Genomic DNA, 19,709 nt, shown 5'->3' with positions numbered 1-19,709 from the left:
GATTATAGGCATGAGCCACCAGCACCCAATCCATAGGATATTTTATCTGTTGAATATTTTATATTTAAGCCCTACTGTTCTCTGGAAAGTCCCATAATCTCAGTTTTGTACACAAAATTAGACATAGAGGCCCAAGATAGATACAGGTTTCCATGGATAGCAGCAAAGTTCATATGCCACACATTTAGGGTTCTGCTGCAGCAGCATCAAAGGGCTGGCCAAGCAGCTTACTCCTCTTCCATCAGACTTTCAAGAAGAGGGCATTTAATAACTTAGGAACTTCAGGTATAGGTATGTGATGGCATGTCCACACTCATGCCAGAACTGGGTCTTGAATTCAGGGCTTTGCAAGCTCTTACTTCCCTCAAGGCTGGCATTCTACCACTTGAGCCATAATTTCACTTCCAGTTTTTTGCTGCTTAACAGAAGATAAGTCTCAAGGACTTTCCTGTCCCAGCCAGCTTTTTTTTTTTTTTTTTTTTGCCAGTCCTGGGGCTTGAACTCAGGGCCTGAGCACTGTCCCTGAGCTTTTGCTCAAAGCCAGCACTCTACCACTTTAGCCACAGCACCACTTCCAGTTTTTTTTCTGTTTATGTGGTACTGAGGAATCAAACCCAGGGCTTTATGCATCCTAGCAAGCACTCTACCACTAAGCCACATTTCCAGCACCAAAGATATATTTGTCTTTTTTCTTTCTTTCTTTCGTTTTGAGGTTGTAGGCCTGGGCACTGTCCCTGAGCCTCATTTGTGTTAAAGGCTAGCTCTCTACCACTTGGGCCACAGAACCACTTTCCCCAGCCAGCAGATCATGAGTAGCTAGGAGGGCAGCCATGAGCCACTACTAGCACTTGGCTGCTGACTCCCTTCTTTATGGTCTTTCAAGCTTGGAAGTTCTATGCAATCCTGACCCCAAACTAGATCTTAGGAGGCTCTCATTACCACCCCCTTCCCATGCATGAATTCACTTAACCCTCTCCATTTACTGAACAGCTCCTTGGAGGCTAACTATGTGCATTCCTCCCCACCCCCCCCCCTTCGCGTAGTACTGGGTTAGGAACCCAGGACCCCCATACAAGCTAGGTAGGCCACCTGAACTTTGCCCCCAACAGGCAAACCATGTTAAGAAAATAATTGCTCTCTGTATTGGTTTGCCAGCCCTTTGGTGGTCTGGGCCTCTCCTGTCTTTTCCTTATTGCAGCATAATGAGGAGTTCTCTCCCCCACAATCACCACCATACATACAAACTACTCTGCCCCGTATCCACATTCCTGGCCTCTTCCTCCTTAGAAAAAAAATCTTGTTTTTTCAGGGAAGAGAACTGAGAATTTTGGTTCTTGTCACTTTGGAAGTCGGGAGCCATTTGGCTCTCCCCTTTTGGGCCTTCGCTTACTTTTAGGCATGCGGGCCACATCTGATCGCAGGACGCCAGGGCCACCTGAGGTCAGTGAGCGTCCAGCAGCATCTGCTGGGTGATGGGAAGCCGCCTGGTGCAGGGGGCCCTCCTAGCCGCCAGGGGTCGCGCTGCAGGCGGCCGGGCGCTGGGCAGGCACTAGCCAGGGTCACGGCCGCCGGCCGAGGAGGGGGGGGGGGTGTAGCGGTGGCGGCGCCCGCGGCCCGGGAAGGGGGGGGGATAGGGGGAGTGAAGAAAGCGGGGCGCGCGGAGGAGCGCGGGGGGCCCCCAGCGCCGCAGGAGCCGGGAGAACCGCGCAGCCCGAGCTAGCGGCGCGCCAGCACTGTCCCCGCGTGGCGCAGCGCGCCGGGGACGCTGGGACCGCCCAGATCTCCCTCCACGGCACCCGGAGCCCCGGTGTCCTCGGCCGCCTCTTCTCCCTTCACTCGCTGCCAGGGCAGGAGCGGCGCCCAAGTCGGGTGCGCCATGTCGGGGGCCGGGTAGCCCCGCCGCCCGCCGGCCCGCCAGCGTACCTTCCGAGCCACCCGCCAGCGGGCCGGCCGGCCGGGGGAGTCGCGGGGCAGGCAGGCAGGTAGGGGCCGGGCCGGGCGGGGCGGCGGGCTGGGAGGGTGGGAGGGCGCTCCTGCGGGGCGGGGGGGGGGGGAGGATGGGGGCCACCCTGTCCCCAGCTGTGTCTCCAGCGCTGCACATCTGGTTCCGCTTCCTCTCTCCCGGGGAAGTGAAAGTGGAGGGGAGGGCGCAGCTCGCGGTGCCGGACACCCCGCGCCCCTCCTGCTCCCCTCCCTCCCGCGCGGGTCACGCGGCGGCCGGCGCTGCTGCCGTCACGTCCTCAGCCGCCCGCGCGCCTGCTTCCCTCTGCCCTCCCGGTCCTGCTCAGCCTCCTCCCCTTCGGCGCACCCTCTGCCCCAGCCCCAACTTCCCGTAGCCCGGCATGTGGACATTGGGACGTGGAGTGGCTTTGCTTTCCCCAGGGAGACAGGGGTGCCCTCTGTAGGACTTGTCCCGGCTGGAGGAAGGGAGGCCTGGCCCAGCTTCAGCGCACCGGGGCCAGCCAGGCTCCCCTCGGATGGTTCCACCTAACGGCCTCTGCCTGCTGCCTTGGGCACAGAGCTCCCATTGCCCTGCAGTGGAGGAGGGAGGGGGCTGCGCCCCGGAGTTAAATCCGGAGGCTGACGCTCACTCCTGGCTTCACCTCCCAGACTTGGAGGCTAAATTTAGCTCGGGTTGGGATGTGTGTGCTCAGAAGCCAGGTTGAGGAGAGCTCCAGGAGATTCCTTGGCTCCCTGTTCTCTGGGGAAGGGAAGGAGGTTAAGTAGACCACATACATCCTGTGGCCCTTCCAACCCTCCTTTGCTTTGCTCAGAGCCCGTTGGCCTGGGGTTCCGCTTGGCCCGATGCTCCCCCCACCACCGTCACCACACACACACACCCATAGGCTGACTTCTGCTGAGCTGCAGCTTCCCCTCCACTGTTTCAGGAAGTATAACCTCCCTTTCCCTCTGAGGCACCCCCCAGCCTATCGGCCCCTGCCACCAGGCACCCACCAAGCTCCATCCCAGCTTCTGCACCCTGGGGTGCCCCAGGACTGTTGCCGCTCCTTCTCCCTGGGGTCAGGCCATGGAGGCAGGTGAGAAAGGTCACCGAGAGGCGTTTGGGGGGGCTGATTCTGTCTTGGAGCTCCGTGGAATAGGGCGTGAGTGGCTGAAACTATCTCCCACAGCCACTGTGCACCTAACTGGAGATACCTAAGGATCGGAGGTGGCAGAGCACTGGTTGTTTGGCCAGGTTGGTTGAATTAAGCTAGGAAAAAGGACAGGAGACATTAAAGCTTGGAGTTTTCAACCCTTTTCAAGTTTTCAAGTCCCAGAAATTTGTGGGGTTCAATAAAAACTTAGATGTGGACTCTTTAAGAGCATTAGTTGGATCAGAAAGCTCTTCTCATGTCATAACTAGGACAGAAAGGCCAGAAAACTTTAAAAAGTCTTAAGATTTGTATGATGTTGTGGCTAGGATAAATGTTAGTCATTTCAGGCCATTATAAAGAAATGCTGTGAACTCTGTCATGTTATAACTATTGTGGGAGTTAGAAAGGGTGAACCTTTGAAAGGAATAGGTGAGCATCTGAATATATCAGAGCCCAGGTTAGCTGTGTGTGGTGAAGTGGCATCTGGGTTCTCTGGGGAGGGGGCCTATATCACTAAGTGGAAGGGGCCTGGTCTCTCTTAAGTTGCTGTGAGAGCCTGGTGTGTTGCAGGTGGCAGAGTTGAGGATTGGCTAATGATCACTTATCCCACCTTTCCTTAGGAGGACTAGGAAGGGTGGTGGTGGTGGTGGTGAATGGTTGCCATGGCAACCCCAGGCTATCCTTGCTCCATCTCTTTCTCAATTGACCATTCCAGATGCAGTGAGTGAGGGGGGGGCCATGGCGGAGGAGCGGCCCCCCCGGCTGGTGGATTATTTCGTGGTAGCTGGGCTTGCAGGGAACGGAGCACCCATCCCTGAGGAAACGTGGGTTCCAGAACCCAGTGGGCCCTTGCGCTCTCCCCGGCCAGCTGAGCCCATCACAGATGTTGCAGTCATCGCTAGGGCACTGGGCGAGGAGGTGCCTCAGGGCTACACATGCATCCAGACTTCTGCTGGGGGCCACCCCTTGGAACTCAGTGCCGGACTCCTGGGGGGAACTCAACCTGTCATCTGCTACCGCAGGGGCCGTGACAAGCCCCCCCTCGTTGAACTGGGGTGTGTGCCCCTAACTATGCTGCCACCAGGGGAGGTTGGGAGGAGGGACTCTGGGAGAGCTTTGAAGAGGTAGAGGTAGGGTTGTGGGAGTGGGGACTGATGGTACTAGGGGCTAGCAAGGGGGCACTGATGGTGTCCTCTCAGACTATTGTTCATATGTCAATGCTACTGCTTCCTAGTCCGCTGGTCTTGGGCAGGTGATAGAGCCTCTCTCAGGGCATGTTTCCTCATCTGCAAAATGGGAATAGTAACTCTTTATAAGATGGTTCAGAAGATGAAGTGAGAGTTCTCATATGAGGACCTTAGCACCGAGCACTTGAGTGTGAGCCATGTGGGAGACATGGAGGATTTTTAATGACCAAGAAGTACAGCCAAGGGCGAAAGGAAGCGCAGGATGATAGAGTTGAGCAAGGAGTAGGCCCTAGTGCCAGGTTTTAACCAGGCTAAGGGAGCAAGGCAGGTTTAGGAGATCTGGCAGGATTGGGGTCATTCTTCTTTTCTCTTAATGCCTCTTCTGCTCTCTGTGCCAAGGGTGTTATATGAGGGGAAGGAACGTCCCAAGCCTGGCTTCCAAGTCCTTGACACGACACCCTACAGCCACTCAGCCAACTTGGCCCCTCCAGGCCCTGGGCATCCCCGCACCTACCTCACTTACCGGCGGGCAGCGGAGGGGGCAGGGCTGCATGCCTTGGGCATCACTGACCTCTGCCTGGTGCTGCCCAGTAAAGGCGAGGGCACGCCTCATACTTACTGCCGGTTACCCCGCAACCTCAATCCTGGCATGGTAAGTTGGGCTGGGGGCTGGGAGCCGAAGACCTAGGCCATCGATGTCAGGGTATAGACACTGGGCTCAAAGGCCATTCTGGAATCAGAGGCCTCTGATACCAGGGGCAAGCCTGAGGTCACCCCTCAGCTTAGAGGAGATTGGGATTAGGGGTACCCCTGGACACAAGACCACTTGGGGTGGCAGAAAGTACCATCAAGGACCTAGAAACCTTTGTCAGCTTATGTGTCTGCTTATCTCTTGCCATTTCTGGGGCAGTGGGGCCCAGCAGTGTACCTGTGCTTCAAGGTGGGCCTGGCCAAGGCCAACACGCTGGCATATGAGGCAGGTGAGTGGCCCTTTGTCCCTCTTGTCCTTTGTCTCTGCCCTGATGCCTTTTGGCTGGTATTTCAGTCTCCAGTTTACTTCCCCTTGCCAGTTGGCCCTTCTTTGGGATCCCCTGGTTTCTTTCCCTGGAGTCTGATGGATCCCCCCCCCTTTTGGGTACTCCCCACTCTGCTGGGTGCAGAGCTGCTGGGCCGCTACCCGGAGGAAGACAATGAGGCGTTCCCGCTGCCCGAGTCAGTGCCCGTCTTCTGCCTGCCTATGGGGGCCACTATCGAGTGCTGGCCTGCCCAGACCAAGTACCCGGTGCCCGTCTTCTCCACCTTTGTGCTCACGGGTGCTGCTGGTGATAAGGTGGGTGTGTGGAGTGTGGTAAGGGGTCTGGGCTGTGCAGGGCCCGCCTGATTGTCCCTCTTACCCCTGGCCAGGTGTATGGTGCAGCCCTGCAGTTCTACGAGGCGTTCCCCAGGGCCAGACTGTCAGAGCGACAGGCACGGGCACTCGGCCTGCTGAGTGCCGTGGAGCGGGGCCGGGCACTGGGGGGCCGAGCTGTGCGAAGTCGGCGTGCCATTGCTGTGTTGTCCCGGTGGCCTGCCTTCCCAGCCTTCCGAGCCTTCCTCACCTTCCTTTACCGCTACTCCGTCTCAGGCCCCCACCGTCTGCCCTTGGAAGCGTGAGCACAGCTCCTCTGACACTGGGAAGGAGTTGCGAAGCATTAAGGAGTCAGGCCTGGAGAGATGGGATAGATCAGGGTGGAGATGGGGGGTTAGGATGGGCATAGGGCTGCAGTATGTGGTTGTACATTGTAAGCCCACTGGAAAAATGTCACTGGCTGGCGGTGAGTGGATCCAGTCTGAAATCTAGTGTATTCTTGGTAGAACTGTGTATGCCCAGAGCGAATCTCTCGCTGTGTGATGGAGGCTCTGGTGGCTAGCTCAAGTGTGGAAGTGGAGTTCCAGGAGAAATGAAATTCTTGTGCATATGAGGAGATAAGAACTCGTAGTGGAGGCAAGAAAGGAATAAGCTGGAGTATCTGCCTCACCTGTTTCCCTCCCTTCCCAGGCACATCTCCCACTTCATTCACAACGTCCCATTCCCTTCCCCACAGAGACCCCGCATCCTAGTGCAGGTAAGAACTGAGACTGCGGGCTGGGAAGGTGGCTTTTAGTGGTAGTGGTAGTGCTTGCCTAGCACACATGAAACCCTGGGTTCGATCCCTCAGTACCACATAAGCAGAAAAAGCCAGAAGTGGATCTGTGGCTCAAGTGGTAGAGTGCTAACCTTGAACAAAAGAAGCTTAAGGACAGTGCACAGGCCCTGAGTTCAAGCCCCAGGACTAGGGGGAAAAAAAAAAGAAGACTGGCACTCTATTGGCCTGGGAATGTGGCTTAATGATAGAGTGCTTGCCTGGCATTCATAAGACCCTGGGTTCAATTCCTTGGTGTCACATAAACAAAAAACGAATGAAAAAAAAAAAAAAAAGAATTGCTGGGTGTGGTGGCTTATGCCTATAACCCTGGCAGGAACGGCCATGAGACTCTTATCTCCAATAAACCATTCAGAAAACCAGAAGTGGTGCTGTGGCTCAAGTGGTAGAGCCTTGAGCTGAAGGGCTCAAGGCCCAGAGTTCAATCCCCAGACTGATCAAACAAACAAACAAAACTGAGACTGAGGCTGCATAGGTGGAAGGAGGGGAGTGGGCAGTGGTAGCCATTACCTACCCGTGGTTCTTCTGTCCTTACAGATGTCTCCCTATGACAACCTGCTCCTTTGTCAGCCTGTGTCCTCACCCCTACCTCTCAGGTATGTGCCCAAGTTGGGGGTGGGGCCCTTTGATGCTACAGCCTGTAGTAGGCACTAGGCAGCTGTTGAGGTTGCAGCTGTTGAGGTCTCTGCAGCCTGGCCAGGTGGTGTCTGTGCCCAGTGTCTGGGGAAGAGTCTCCAGTCTCCTGGTGACCCTGTCCCCACCCCCACATTGCCCGCAGTGGTGCCAGTTTCTTGCAGCTGCTGCAGAGCCTGGGCCCTGAGCTGGCTGTCACACTGCTGCTGGCTGTGCTCACAGAGCACAAACTGCTGGTCCACTCACTGCGGCCGGACCTGCTCACCAGTGTCTGTGAGGCCCTCGTCTCGGTGAGTACCATTCTGCCCAGTTCACTTCCCCAGAGCCACTGTTCTTTCTGAGGCCCCTTCGTCCATTTCTGCACTCTTTCCCCTTACTCTACCTTCCTTGGGAAGGATCCTCAGGCCCTCTCCCTGAGTATGGCCTTCAGGTACAGGTGTTCCTTGAAGTTGGGCTCCAAAGCTTCTCAACAGGCACCACTGCCCCAAGGCCAATGTGCTCTCTCTTCTCTGTACCCCTGACTCCACACCTGTTCTCATTCCCTGGTGCCTCAGATGATCTTCCCACTGCACTGGCAGTGTCCCTACATTCCACTTTGCCCGCTGGTGCTGGCAGATGTGCTGAGCGCCCCCGTGCCCTTCATTGTGGGTATCCACTCCAGTTACTTTGATCTGCATGACCCACCTGCCGATGTCATCTGTGTCGACCTTGACACCAACACGCTCTTCCAGTAAGAGGCTGGGTCTCAGCAGGGGGATATGGGAGGTGAGCTGTGTGGGGTACCATTGGCTCAAGAGGAGCTGTAGGTAAAATGTGGGGGAGGCTTTAAAGAAATCCCACCAACCTTTCTCCTTATGCTTATCTCTCAGGACAGAGGAAAAAAAGCCCCTCTCCCCTCGGACCCTGCCCCGCAGACCCTATAAAGTTCTGCTGGCCACACTGACAAATCTCTATCAGCAGCTGGACCAGAGTGAGAAGCCTGGGTGGGAACGGGAAGCCGGGGGGGGGGGGGGGGGGGGGGAGGGGAAAGCCAAAGTTGTTATTGGCTTCAAACTGCCAGTTGGGGGAGGTCTGTAGGGAGCTAGGCATTCTTTAAGGGGGCTAGAGGAATTAGGATTAGGAAGTAAGGGGGTTCCAATTCCTTACTTTATTTTATTTTATTTTTATTTATTTATTTTTTTGGGTCCAGTTGTGGGGCCTGAACTCCGGGCCTGGGCGCTGTCCCTCAGCTCTTCAGCTCAAGGCTAGCGCTCTACCACTTGAGCCATAGCACCACTTCCGGCTTTTTTCTTTTTGCTTATATGGTGCTGAGGAATCGAACCCAGGGCCTCAGGCATGCAAGGCAAGCGCTCTACCACTGAGCCACCTTCCTAGCCCCTCCCTTTTTTTTTTTTTTGTGCCAGTCCTGTTGCTTGAACAGGCCTGGGCACTGTCCCTGAACTTAAAGCTGGCACTACCACTTGAGTCACTGCTCCACTTTGGGCTTTTTGGAGGTTAATTGGAGAAAGTCTCATGGACTTTTCTTGCCCAGGCTTCAAACCATGATCCTCAAATCTCAGCCTCCTGAGTAGCTAGGATTATTAGGTATGAGCCACTGGTGCCTGGCTCCAATTCTGATTGAAGCTAGAGGAAGAGGGAGACAGCATTCCTGAGCATGTCCTGAAATGAGAGCTTGTCAGTGGAGGGCTTGAAACTATTGCTGTAAGGTAAGTTTTTTGGACATGGTGGGTGTAAGGTTTGTCAGAGGCGGAGATGTCAGTGTGAGAAGTAGGGGTGTAGCAAGCACTGTAGGTGCCATCTCTGACTCTTAAGGACATTGGTCCCCAGCTTATACTGGACCAGAGGAGGAGACATCTCTGGAATTCCTGCTGACAGACTACGAGGCAGTGTGTGGTCGCCGGGCCCGCCTGGAGCGGGAAGTCCAGGGAGCCTTTCTGCGCTTCATGGCCTGCCTGCTCAAGGGCTACAGAGACTTCCTGCGTCCCCTCACCCAGGCCCCCTCTGAGGGGGCTCGTGATGTTGACAACCTCTTCTACCTTCAGGGTAAAGAGGTCCTGTCTCTGCTCAGAAAGGGTATCATGGGATGGGGGTGGTCAGGAGCTGGGCAGTTGGGAGGCCACTTGGTTGTTTATTCCTTCACTCAGTAAATGATTTCATGGGTACCTGCCTTGAGTCATCTATTCTCCTGGTCTTGGAGAGAGTAAAGTCACAAAGAGGAACCAGATGTGATTCTGCTCTCTGGGAGCCCTGGGAAAGGGTAGACATAGTGACCCCTGTGGTGAGTGGTCCCCATGGGCAAAGTGTTGGAGAGCCCCTCTTCTCTGGTAGTGGGGCAGACAGACAAAAGAAAGGGACTCCCTGGGAGCTCATCTGGTCCCTCAGTCTGTTTGGTAGTTGTGCCAGAGAAGCCAAAGAAAAGAAAGCTTTGACAGCCAGGGGTCCTGAGCAGGTAGGAGACGATGTCAGGGTATAGGGAGAGGTGGTTATGGTAGAAAGCTCTGTTTACCTCCCCCCTTTTGTCTTTCTACCTCCTCAGGTTTCCTCAAGTCTCGTGAGCGCTCCAGCCATAAGCTGTACTCTCAGCTGCTGCACACGCAGATGTTCTCACAGTTCATTGAGGAATGTTCTTTTGGCTCTGCTCGACATGCTGCCCTTGAATTCTTTGACTCTTGTGTTGATAAGGTATTGTGATCTCCCTTCTCTTAGCACCGATTGGCCTCTTCTTTCCTCCTGGTTGTCTCTGTCACAGATGTGCATCTCAGCTGTGATCATGATGATACTACGTGGGCTTGGATTCATGCACTCCTACCTCCATCCCCTAGTTATGTCTCCAGGACTACTTCCCTATGGATATGTTTACCCAGGAGATGCCATATTCTGGGTATCCAAGCTCTGCTCCATGCCCACTCTCTTAATGCTTATTCTCTTGCCATCCTGTTACAGGTCCACCCAGAGCAGGAGAAGCCTGAGCCGACAGCCTTAGTGGAGCTGGAAGAGCTGTCTGGAAGTGAGCTCACTGTCTTTATCACACCCCCTGAGGAGCCCCCAGTACCAGAAGGTGGTGAATCTACGCCCCAGTACTGGTGAGAGCCTCTCTTTCCCTCATGTGTTTCAAAGCCCCTTGGGCTGAACCAGCCTCTTTGCCTGATCCTGTGTTGACTGCTCTGATGTTGTCTTTCCAGTTACGATGGGTTCCCAGAGCTGCGTGCTGAGCTGTTTGAGTCTCCTCAAGAGCAGACAGGGGCCCTGCCTGTGCCGGGCCCATCCCGTAGCACTCCCAGCAGTCCTGCCCCTCGCCGTACCAAACAGGTAAACCAGCAAGTGGGCCCTCAGGGGAACCTGGCTCATGCCAAGGGCTGTTCGTTCCTTCAGTGTTACCTGTCAAATAAGGATAACAATGATATTTAACCTATAAGAATGCTAGGAGGTTTATATAAGCTGGGCAGATAAAAAGCACTATACAAACATTATTTAGGTTTTGGGTTTTTTTGGGTCCAGTAGCTGAGGAATCGAACCCAGGGCCTCATGCATGCAAGGCAAGCGCTCTACCACTGAGCCACCTTCCCAGCCCCACATTATTTCGTTTTGATGTTATTCTCCTCCTCCTCCTCTTCCACCTATTCCTCCTCTCCGTCCACCTCCTCCTCTTCCTCCTCATCTCCTGAGCACTTTAGTAATCCAGGAGCTGGCTGCATTTTCCAGGGTATCTGCCCATACTCAAGGGCCAGGCCTTTCTTCCTGAGACTCCAAGAAGGGTCACAGCCTATGCCGTACCAAGGGAAGGTGCTGCTTCTCTCAATCACATTTGAAGTCCTGCCCTGGCATTGCATTCACTTTGTCCTATCCCTTGACTCACCTAGGAGATGAAGGTTGCACAGCGGATGGCACAGAAGTCAGCAACTGTGCCTGAGCTTTGGGCTCGGTGCCTGCTGGGCCACTGCTATGGGCTGTGGTTCCTGTGTCTGCCAGCCTATGTGCGGTCTGCACCCTCCCGGGTGCGGGCCTTACACACAGCCTACCACGTACTGCGTGAGATGGAGAGCCGAAAGGTGGTGCTCCCTGATGAGGTAGGCAACTATTTACCTACATGGTCTTGCCCAACCCCCAGTCCCAGTGAGGCTTGTGCAGCCTTGGGGCTGAGAAGGAAACTTGATGGGGAGCCCAGAGGCTCCATAAACAATCACTAAGTAAGTGGCCATGTGAAGGGGATTAGGGAGAGATGAGGGAAGCAGGAAGGAGCTGCCAGGGACCAGCAAGATTAGGGAAAATGAGAGGCTGGGGGAGGGTGCAGACTTGAAGATTTTGGTGGGGAATGGATCTCTTCTATATCCTGTGCCTCTCTTGGCCCAGGTGTGTTACCGGGTGCTGATGCAGCTCTGTTCACATTATGGGCAGCCTGTGTTGTCTGTACGGGTCATGCTGGAGATGCGGCGGGCAGGCATTGTGCCCAACACTATCACCTATGGTTACTACAACAAGGTACTTAATTTTGGGGAAGAGGTGGATGGCATTTGGTGCCAGGGTGTACATAGGCACAAACCCAGCTACTGTTCTTCCCACTCCTTGGTGATTAGGCTTGTGCAATCCAACTAGGTCCTGTAGACGCCATCACTCAAAACTGTGGCACCTTAGCACTGACAGGAAGTTTTATCAATACCAATGTTTTATCAATATCAATGGCTTCTTTACTTCTCACGACAGCCCTAAACTAATAAGCTAACAGTATTAGCCAACATATCAGGTGCTGTCCTAAATGTATTTAAAATTATTTTATTTTCACAATGTTCAATGAGGTAGAACCTCCATCTTATAGATGAGATGAAGTTGCATAGAATTCAAGGTTCTTCAGTGAACATTAGAGAATCAGAACATATGCAAAGCTATTCCCATGTTTCTAATTGAGCCTTTTTTTTTTCTTTTTTGACAGTCCTGGGGTTTGAACTAAGGGCCTGGGTACTGTCCTTGAGCTTCTTTTGCTCAAGGGTAGCATTCTACCACTTGAGCCACAGTGCCACTTCTGGCTTTTTCTGTTTATGTGGTATGGAGAAGCCAAACCCAGGGCTTCATGCATGCTAGGCAAACACTCTACCACTGAGCCACATTTCCAGCCCATGAGCCTCTTATCCATGATGCTAAACTGCTTTACATTTTTCAGATAAGAAAACTTAATGCCCAAAAATTAAACCAACTTCTTCAGGGCCATTCCATTTATAAATACAAAGTTTGTTTTTTGTTTGTTTGCTTTTTGCTGGTCATGGAGCCTGAACTCTGGGCCTGGGCGCTGTCCCTCAGCTCTTCAGCTCAAGGCTAGTGCTCTACTACTTGAGCCACAGCACCACTTCTGGCTTTTTCTGCTTATGTGGTGCTGAGGAATTGAACCTAGGGCCTCATGCATGCAAGGCAAGCACTCTACCACTGAGCCTCCTTCCCAGCCCAAATACAAAGTTTTTGTTTTTGTCGGTTGTGGGGTTTGAACTCTGGGCCTGGGCGCTGTCCCTCAGGTCTTCACCTTAAGGTGAGCGCTCTACCACTTGAGCCACAGCACCACTTCCGGTTTTCTGGTGGTTTATTGGAGGTAAGAGTCTCATGGACTCTGCTACCCAGGCTGGCTTTGAACTGCGATCCTCTGATCTCAGCCTCCTGAATAGCTAGGATTACAGGCGTGAGCCACTGGCGCCTGGCTTTACAAAGTTTTTTACTATAAATTTTCTCCATTATTCCTGGCATTCTCTAGGTCCTCTCAGAGGCAGCTACCAACAACTACTTTTTCTGAACTCTTGTTCCTCGCTGAGCCTCATTACCCAGACAGTCCTAGGCAGGATATCTGGAGGGAGGCATAGTCTCTGGGGCTCCAGGATTGGAGGGAGGCATCAGACTGGGGTCAGAACAGGCTATCCTGTAATTGGCAGGCAGTACTGGAAAGCAAGTGGCCATCTGGTACACCAGGTGGGCGTCTGCGCTGGGCCAAGCTCCGAAATGTTGTCCTGGGGGCTGCTCAGTTCCGCCAGCCCTTGAGAGAACGGCAGCAGCAGCAGCAGCAGCAGCAGCAGCAGCAGCAGCAGCAGCAGCAGCAGCAGCAACAGAAGGTCACAGCACACCAAGAGGCAGGCAGCTCCCAGACAGGTGGGTGGGGATGAGGCCTCCAGGTTCAGGCAGGGAGAGGTATGGTGAGCTGGAGCTGGCCTAGTGGTTGGCATGGGGCTTCTGAGGATGGGTAAAATGTCCCTGTTTGGTAGCCTTGGAGGAGCTCTGCAAACTCAGACCCATTCAGTGAGTTGTTTTGGAATGGAACTAGGTTCTAACTAGCCATTTTAAACCCCTTCTCTGCTTACCACAGAATCTTATCTGGAGCGACTTTCCCCAAACCGCCCCCTTCAGCGCCAAACTACGTGGGCTGGGCGAAGTATGAGGGACCCAGCCTCACCCACTGGGCGCCTGGTGAAAAGTGGCAGCCTGGGCAGTGCCCGAGGGGCACAGCCCACTGTGGAAGCTGGTGTAGCCCATAGTGAGTGCCCTTTTCTGACCCTCCCTCTGTTCCCAGTCAGCTTTCTTAACCACTTGCCAGTGAAAGTGGGGAAGAACTGGGTGAGGATGGAAGGGTGGCCCTTCGTGGTGAGTACAGCAGACCCAGGGGGAATGTTACCTAGAATGTCACGGTGTGGTTGTGGTGCCAGGCAAGGGGTGGCTGACGTTGAGGCTGGGCTCTATCTTTCCTGATTTTCTTTGTTCTGCAGTGATAGAGGCCTTAGGGGTCCTGGAACCCCGGGGATCACCTGTGCCCTGGCATGATGGAAGTCTTTCAGATCTGAGCCTGACAGGGGAGGAGCCAGCAACTGGAGGAAGCCCAGGAGGCTCAGGCTCAGTCCTGAGTGCTCAGTCCACTGAAGCCTTGGAAGGGCTAAGTGGACGAGGGTCCAAGGCCAGCGGACATCAGGATGAGGCTGGCACCCCCCGACGAGGGCTGGGTGCCCGCCTCCAACAGCTGCTCACTCCTTCCCGCCGTTCTCCTGCGTCTCGCATTCCCCCAGTGGAGCTGCCCCCTGACCTGCCTCCCCCAGCCCGCCGCAGTCCCATGGACAGCCTCCTGAGGCCCCGGGAGCGCCCTGGATCCACTGCCTCTGAGGTAGACTTAGTGTTGGGAGGCCTGGGGAGGGGCAGCCCCAAAGGGGGCTCTGAGAGTGGCTAAAATCAGCATTCTGGGCAAAGAGAAGTGTAAGGCAGACTAACTGTGCTTTCTCTTGTAATGGCAGAGCTCAGCCTCTCTGGGCAGTGAGTGGGACCTCTCAGAGTCTTCTCTCAGCAGCCTGAGCCTGCGCCGTTCCTCTGAGCGCCTCAGTGACACCCCTGGACCCTTCCAGCCACCTTCCCTGGAAGTGAGGATAACCCTACCCACAGCTGTGCTGTCACAGACCGCATAGTCACCCTGAGGAAAGCAGGGGATGGGGAGGAGATGGAGCCAGGAGGCTTGGCTTGGGTGGAAAGACTGGGGAAGGTACATGGGCTTCAGAGCACCGGAGGCCAAGTTGGGCCTATTTCCTGGGGTCTCCTTGCCTGCAGATTCTGCTGTCTAGCTGCTCCTTGTGCCGTGCCTGTGATTCACTGGTGTACGATGAGGAAATCATGGCTGGCTGGGCACCTGATGACTCTAACCTCAACACAACTTGCCCCTTCTGCGCTTGCCCCTTTGTGCCCCTGCTCAGTGTCCAGACCCTTGATTCCCGACCCAGGTGCCCAAAGCAGGTCAAGTGCTATGGGAGGGATAGGGAAGTGGATGTCCAAGAACTGACTCCTCCTGCTGTGCCCCTGCAGTGCCTCCAGCCCCAAGCCTACCCCTGCTGGTGCCAGTGACAGCAAAGATGCTCCTGTCCCTGGGGGTCCTGGTCCTGTGCTCAGTGACCGCAGACTCTGCCTTGCTTTGGATGAACCCCAGCTCTGCAATGGGCACATGGGGGTAAGAGCTGGGCCAGATGGGAATAAGGAATAGGAGTGTGCAGGGAGGGGTAAGCGTACCAGGTAGATGGGCCTGGAGGGTAAGAGGCATCTCAGAAGTTTTAGACATGCTGGCTCAGTGGGAGGCAAGGCTGTAGGAATGGGACCTTGTACACGCTCTCCCGCTTTGTGTCTTAGGGTGCATCTCGGAGGGTCGAGAGTGGAGCATGGGCATACCTGAGCCCTCTGGTGCTGCGTAAGGAGCTAGAGTCACTGGTTGAGAATGAGGGCAGTGAGGTCTTGGCATTGCCTGAACTGCCTGCTGCCCATCCCATCATCTTCTGGAACCTTCTGTGGTATTTCCAACGGCTGCGCCTGCCTAGTATTCTACCGGGCCTGGTGCTGGCCTCCTGTGATGGGCCCCCACCCACTCAGGTCAGTGCCCCCAGGTGGTTCCTGCTTACTGAATGCCTTCCTCTGTCTCCCAGCTCTGTCTCTTGGTCCTATCTGTCCTTGACACCAAAAAAGACAAAGCTGAGGAATCTATTGTGGCTGGTTTGACTCCTGAGCCCTAACTTCGCCACTCTGAGCCTCAGTTTAGACACCTGTAAAGTGGTGCAAGAGTGATCTCACAGAGCTGTGCATAGACACCTTATCCAGTGCCTGGTACTTACAAAATCACTCCTTCATACTTGCTTGTTCATTCTACCAGTGTTTATTGAATATCTTTTAGGTTCCAGGACCAATTTTCAGGCACCAGGGATATAGCAGCTTATAAAACAAAATTCTTGCTTTTGGAAGCTTGTATTTTCTTGGGAGACAAAGGTTCTTTTCTGTCTCCTTGGCTATGGCCTGTCTTTTTTTTTTTTTTTTTTTGTCAGTTGTGGGGCCTGAACTCTGGGCCTGGGCGCTGTCCCTCAGCTCTTCAGTTCAAGGCTAGCGCTCTACCACTGAGCCACATTCCTAGCCTCTTTTGTCCATCATGTGTCTTTAACTCTGGGCCTGGGCACTGTCCCTGAGCTCTTCAGCTTAGGGCGAGTGCTCTACCACTTGAGCCACAGGGCCATCTCTGCTTTTCAGGTAGTTAATTGGAGATAAGAGTCTCATGGAATTTCCTGCCTAGGCTGGCTTTGAACTGCGATCCTCAGATCTCAGTCTCCTACGTAGCTAGGATTTCAAGCATGAGTCACCAGTGCTTGCACCTGACCTTTTTTTTTTTTTTTTCCTCTCCCTCTCATTCTATGAACCTGTCTCTTCTGTCTCAGCTCCCTCAGGCCCCACCTCCTTGGCTAACTCCTGATCCAGCCTCTGTGCAGGTACGCCTGCTGTGGGATATCCTGACTCCTGACCCCAACAGCTGCCCACCTCTTTACGTGCTCTGGAGGGTCCACAGTGAGTTTAGTATTTGACCTAGGGGTGGGAGGGTTGAGCCCTACACCTAGAAGACCCAGTGATTCTGATGGTCTTCCTTCCTTTCACAGGCCAGATCCCACAGCGGGTTGTATGGCCAGGCCCAGTACCTGCATGTCTTAGCTTTGCATTATTGGAGTTAGTGCTGCGCCATGTTGGACTCAATGAGGTGCACAAGGCTGTAGGACTCCTGCTGGAAACTCTAGGGCCCCCTCCCACTGGCCTGCACCTACAGAGGTAGAGTGTTCCATCTGGATGGGTCCTGACCTGGCCTGTGCTTCCCACATCTCTTCTCTCATCCACACCCTTTTGTATCTATTACAGAGGCATCTACCGAGAGATCTTATTCCTGACAATGGCTGCTCTGGGGAAGGACCATGTGGACATAGGTGAGGGAGCAAGACAGTGGGCTGAGTGTAGGGATATGGAACTAAGTGTGAGAGGCTGGGGTCCTAATACATCCCCTTGACCTTCTTCCCTAGTGGCCTTCGACAAGAAGTACAAGTCTGCCTTCAACAAGCTGGCCAATAGCATGGGCAAGGAGGAGCTGAGGCAGCGGCGGGCACAGATGCCTACTCCCAAGGCCATTGACTGCCGAAAATGTTTTGGAGCACCTCTGGAATGCTAAAGACCCTTAAGCTTTCCCTCTCCAGCTTTGGGTGGGGAGGGAGAAAGAATATTAGAGACAACCTGCTTCCCTTCGTAGAAGAGCTGGGAACAGGCTAGGAAGCCTGTTCAGCCATAGGCTCCAAATGGAAGCAGCAGGAAGATGGACCCGCTGTTACCAAAAGTCAGAATTCCCCTATCTCCAACCTGCCCAATATGTCCATGATGATGTTGGGGAGAGCTGGGGGAGTTGGCACAACTCTGTTCTTCCCCTGTCCTAATGCAGGAACTCCTCTCCAGGGTACCCACAGATATGTGGTCTGGTCATCTTAGCAGTTTTTGTTTTAAAAAACAACCAGAAAGATACAGAGCTAATGAGCCTTTGCCCTGAATGGGAGGAAGGGATCTCATTCCCCACCAATGATGGTTCCTCTTCTCTGTGGCACTGCTGAGAGAGTCCCAAGGCTCTCCATACCTTTCTACCTTCGTATTTGTAGTTTAAGTTATTTATTCTGGAACCACAGCCCCCTAGGTTAATGAGATTCTTATGGAGAGTAAGAAAGAGAAGGGAAATGGGGTACTGTGGCTTGTAGCTCCTTGAATGGAGAACTAGAGGAGTGCCACGCTCCCCTTAGGAAGAACTGGTGCCTCCTTTACTCCTGATCCTTCCGGTCCACCCAGGGCCCTGACTGTGCAATAAGGATTGTTACCTGCAAAGTTTTGTTGGATGTAAATATAGTAAAAGCTGCTTCTGTCTTTTTCTTTCTGCCTCTTATTCCTTGGGTCTGGGATAATATTTGGGGACACCTCTCATTTTCTTCTGGCCGCATGCACATCCCCATCTTTCTATCTTTTAAAGTCTTCAGGTATATCCACCTTTTCTTGGTCATGTCTGGTACTGGTCCCTTGGAATATAAGGAGTTCTTGGAGTAGAAGGGTGAATCTGATGCCAGTTATGGCAGTGCCAGTCTACATGGCACTTCCGGCCCTCCCACACAATCACCCCCTTGTCCCTCATCTGTACCCTATACAAAGGCTTCATTCTCTGGGGGCCCTGAGCTCATCTTTGCCTTATTTCCTCTGCCAGTATCCCCCCTACCCAGCTCAGCTTCTCCAGCACCTTCACAGGGATGAGAACCCTCTCTCCAGTCGTTGGTGTTGGCAGTCAGCATGTATCCTGGGGTCCTGCAGTCATCCTGCCTTCCTTAGTTGCTCTAACTGCAGGCAGTTCTTCTTCAGATAGGGTCTCAGCCAGGGGACAGCACTGGGAAGAAAGGAACAAAGAATAAGGAGCTCCCTGTGTGTGAACATAATTTTTCTAATCTCCTTGGCCAGTCAGGTTTTTTTTTTCTCCTATATAATGAGATAAACATAGGAAACAACTTTTAACAAAGCTACAAAACCAATTACCAAAGGGAATTAACTAACAAAGCAGGAGTGCCTTGGGAAAGAAGGGCAGGAGTATCAATGGAGGAAATGACTTACATAAATTTGTTAGTGTAGATTTCTGGGTGGTTGTGAACAGTGGATGAAGGGAAAGAACTATTTCTGAATGAATGCTGTGACCTTCAAATCAGGAACTTTCACATCCTTTCTTCAGCATGGTAGGATGCTTTTCCAGTATATTAAAGGCTCTGAAAGGAACCAAGAAGCTTAGGAAATGCAGTCTGCCCTGCTAGGTAGGGGATGTCTTCCTAAGAGGGGAAGCCCCATAAAAAAATCAAGATTCTGGTCAGACCCCACTCACCAAAAAAAAAAAAAATTGTTTTGGTAATGCTGGGGATTGAACCTCAGACTTTATGCATGCTATAGCTCAGGTTGTAGATGGCATTCCTCCCTAATCCCCCCCCCTTTTTTTTTTTTTGCCTATTTTGGGACATGAACCTGATCAGGGCCATGTGCTTGTGTGGCTTTCTTGCTCACAGCTGGCATTTTACCACTTGAGCCACATACCTCCAGCCACCCCCCCCCACACACACTTTTTTTTTTTGGAGGGGCAGCCCTGAGACTTGAATTCAAGGTCTGGGTGCTGTCCATCAGCTTTTTATTTAGTTCAAAGCTAGAGCTCTATCACTTGAGCCACAGCTTCACTTACAGTTTTCTGTTGATTAATTGGAGATAAGAATTGCATGGAGGGGGCAGGGAAGGTGGCTCAGTGGTAGAGTGCTTGCCTTGCATGCATAAGGCCCTGGGTTCGAATCCTCAGCACCACATAAGCAGAAAAGGCCAGAAGTGGCACTGTGGCTCAAGTGGTAAAGCACTAGCTTTGAGCTGAAGAGCTGAGGGACAGCGCCCAGGCCCAGAGTTCTGGCCCCATGACTGGCAAAAAAAAAAAGAATCGCATAGACTTTCCTGCTCAGAGAAGGTTGAATCAGTGATCCTCAGATCTCAGCCTCCTGAGTAGCTAGGATTATAGGCAAGAGGCATCAGCACCCAGCTCCAGCCCTCCCCCCCCCCTTTTTTTTTTTTTGCTGATTAATTTAAGATGGCATCTCATGGACTTTTGTTTTTTTTGTTTTGTTTTTTTGTTTTTTTTTTGGGTCCAGTTGTGGGGCCTGAACTCTGGGCCTGGGCGCTGTCCCTCAGCTCTTCAGCTCAAGGCTAGTGCTCTACCACTTGAGCCACAGCACCACTTTCGGCTTTTTTCTTTTTGCTTATGTGGTGCT

At 53.3% G+C, this 19,709-nt stretch overlaps 1 protein-coding gene across 5 annotated transcripts; it reads left to right on the top strand.

The window, feature by feature from the left end:
* Positions 1–1,645: 1,645 nt before the first annotated feature.
* Positions 1,646–17,805, top strand: LOC138821578 (DENN domain-containing protein 4B-like). Of its 5 annotated transcripts, XM_070013965.1 has the most exons (30): positions 1,646–1,982; positions 2,889–3,038; positions 3,132–3,196; positions 3,811–4,150; positions 4,682–4,934; positions 5,193–5,262; positions 5,443–5,612; positions 5,687–5,931; positions 6,321–6,387; positions 7,003–7,061; positions 7,244–7,388; positions 7,653–7,828; positions 7,968–8,068; positions 8,926–9,141; positions 9,635–9,780; positions 10,042–10,181; positions 10,281–10,407; positions 10,959–11,165; positions 11,449–11,577; positions 13,008–13,221; positions 13,436–13,603; positions 13,833–14,221; positions 14,349–14,471; positions 14,656–14,825; positions 14,908–15,049; positions 15,226–15,462; positions 16,293–16,419; positions 16,509–16,674; positions 16,762–16,826; positions 16,920–17,805. In XM_070013965.1, the coding sequence occupies exons 4-30, from the start codon at positions 3,834–3,836 to the stop codon at positions 17,063–17,065; spliced, it is 4,515 nt and encodes a 1,504-aa protein (XP_069870066.1). In that variant the 5' UTR covers positions 1,646–1,982; positions 2,889–3,038; positions 3,132–3,196; positions 3,811–3,833; the 3' UTR covers positions 17,066–17,805. The 5 variants fall into 5 exon arrangements, with proteins under 5 accessions (XP_069870066.1, XP_069870065.1, XP_069870063.1 ...); XM_070013962.1 differs by lacking the exon at positions 1,646–1,982 and having other exon boundaries at positions 2,225–3,038; positions 13,839–14,221; XM_070013961.1 differs by lacking the exon at positions 1,646–1,982 and having other exon boundaries at positions 2,225–3,038.
* Positions 17,806–19,709: the final 1,904 nt, after the last annotated feature.

Source organism: Dipodomys merriami, unplaced genomic scaffold (genome assembly GCF_024711535.1).
Source record: "Dipodomys merriami isolate MVZ:Mamm:240054 unplaced genomic scaffold, mDipMer1.0.p SCAF_92, whole genome shotgun sequence".
In the NCBI taxonomy this organism is placed as follows: Eukaryota; Metazoa; Chordata; class Mammalia; order Rodentia; family Heteromyidae; genus Dipodomys; species Dipodomys merriami.
The sequence above is the reverse complement of the archived record's forward strand: the minus strand, read 5'-3'. Positions and strand labels throughout refer to the sequence as shown.

Coding starts and splice junctions, on each gene's coding strand:
- LOC138821578 (XM_070013961.1), top strand. CDS start 2,806: ATGCTCCCCCCACCACCGTCACCACACACACACACCCATAGGCTGACT. Junction 14,826..14,907: donor ACCCTTGATTCCCGACCCAG/GTGCCCAAAGCA, acceptor GTGCCCCTGCAG/TGCCTCCAGCCCCAAGCCTA. Junction 16,675..16,761: donor ACTGGCCTGCACCTACAGAG/GTAGAGTGTTCC, acceptor TATCTATTACAG/AGGCATCTACCGAGAGATCT.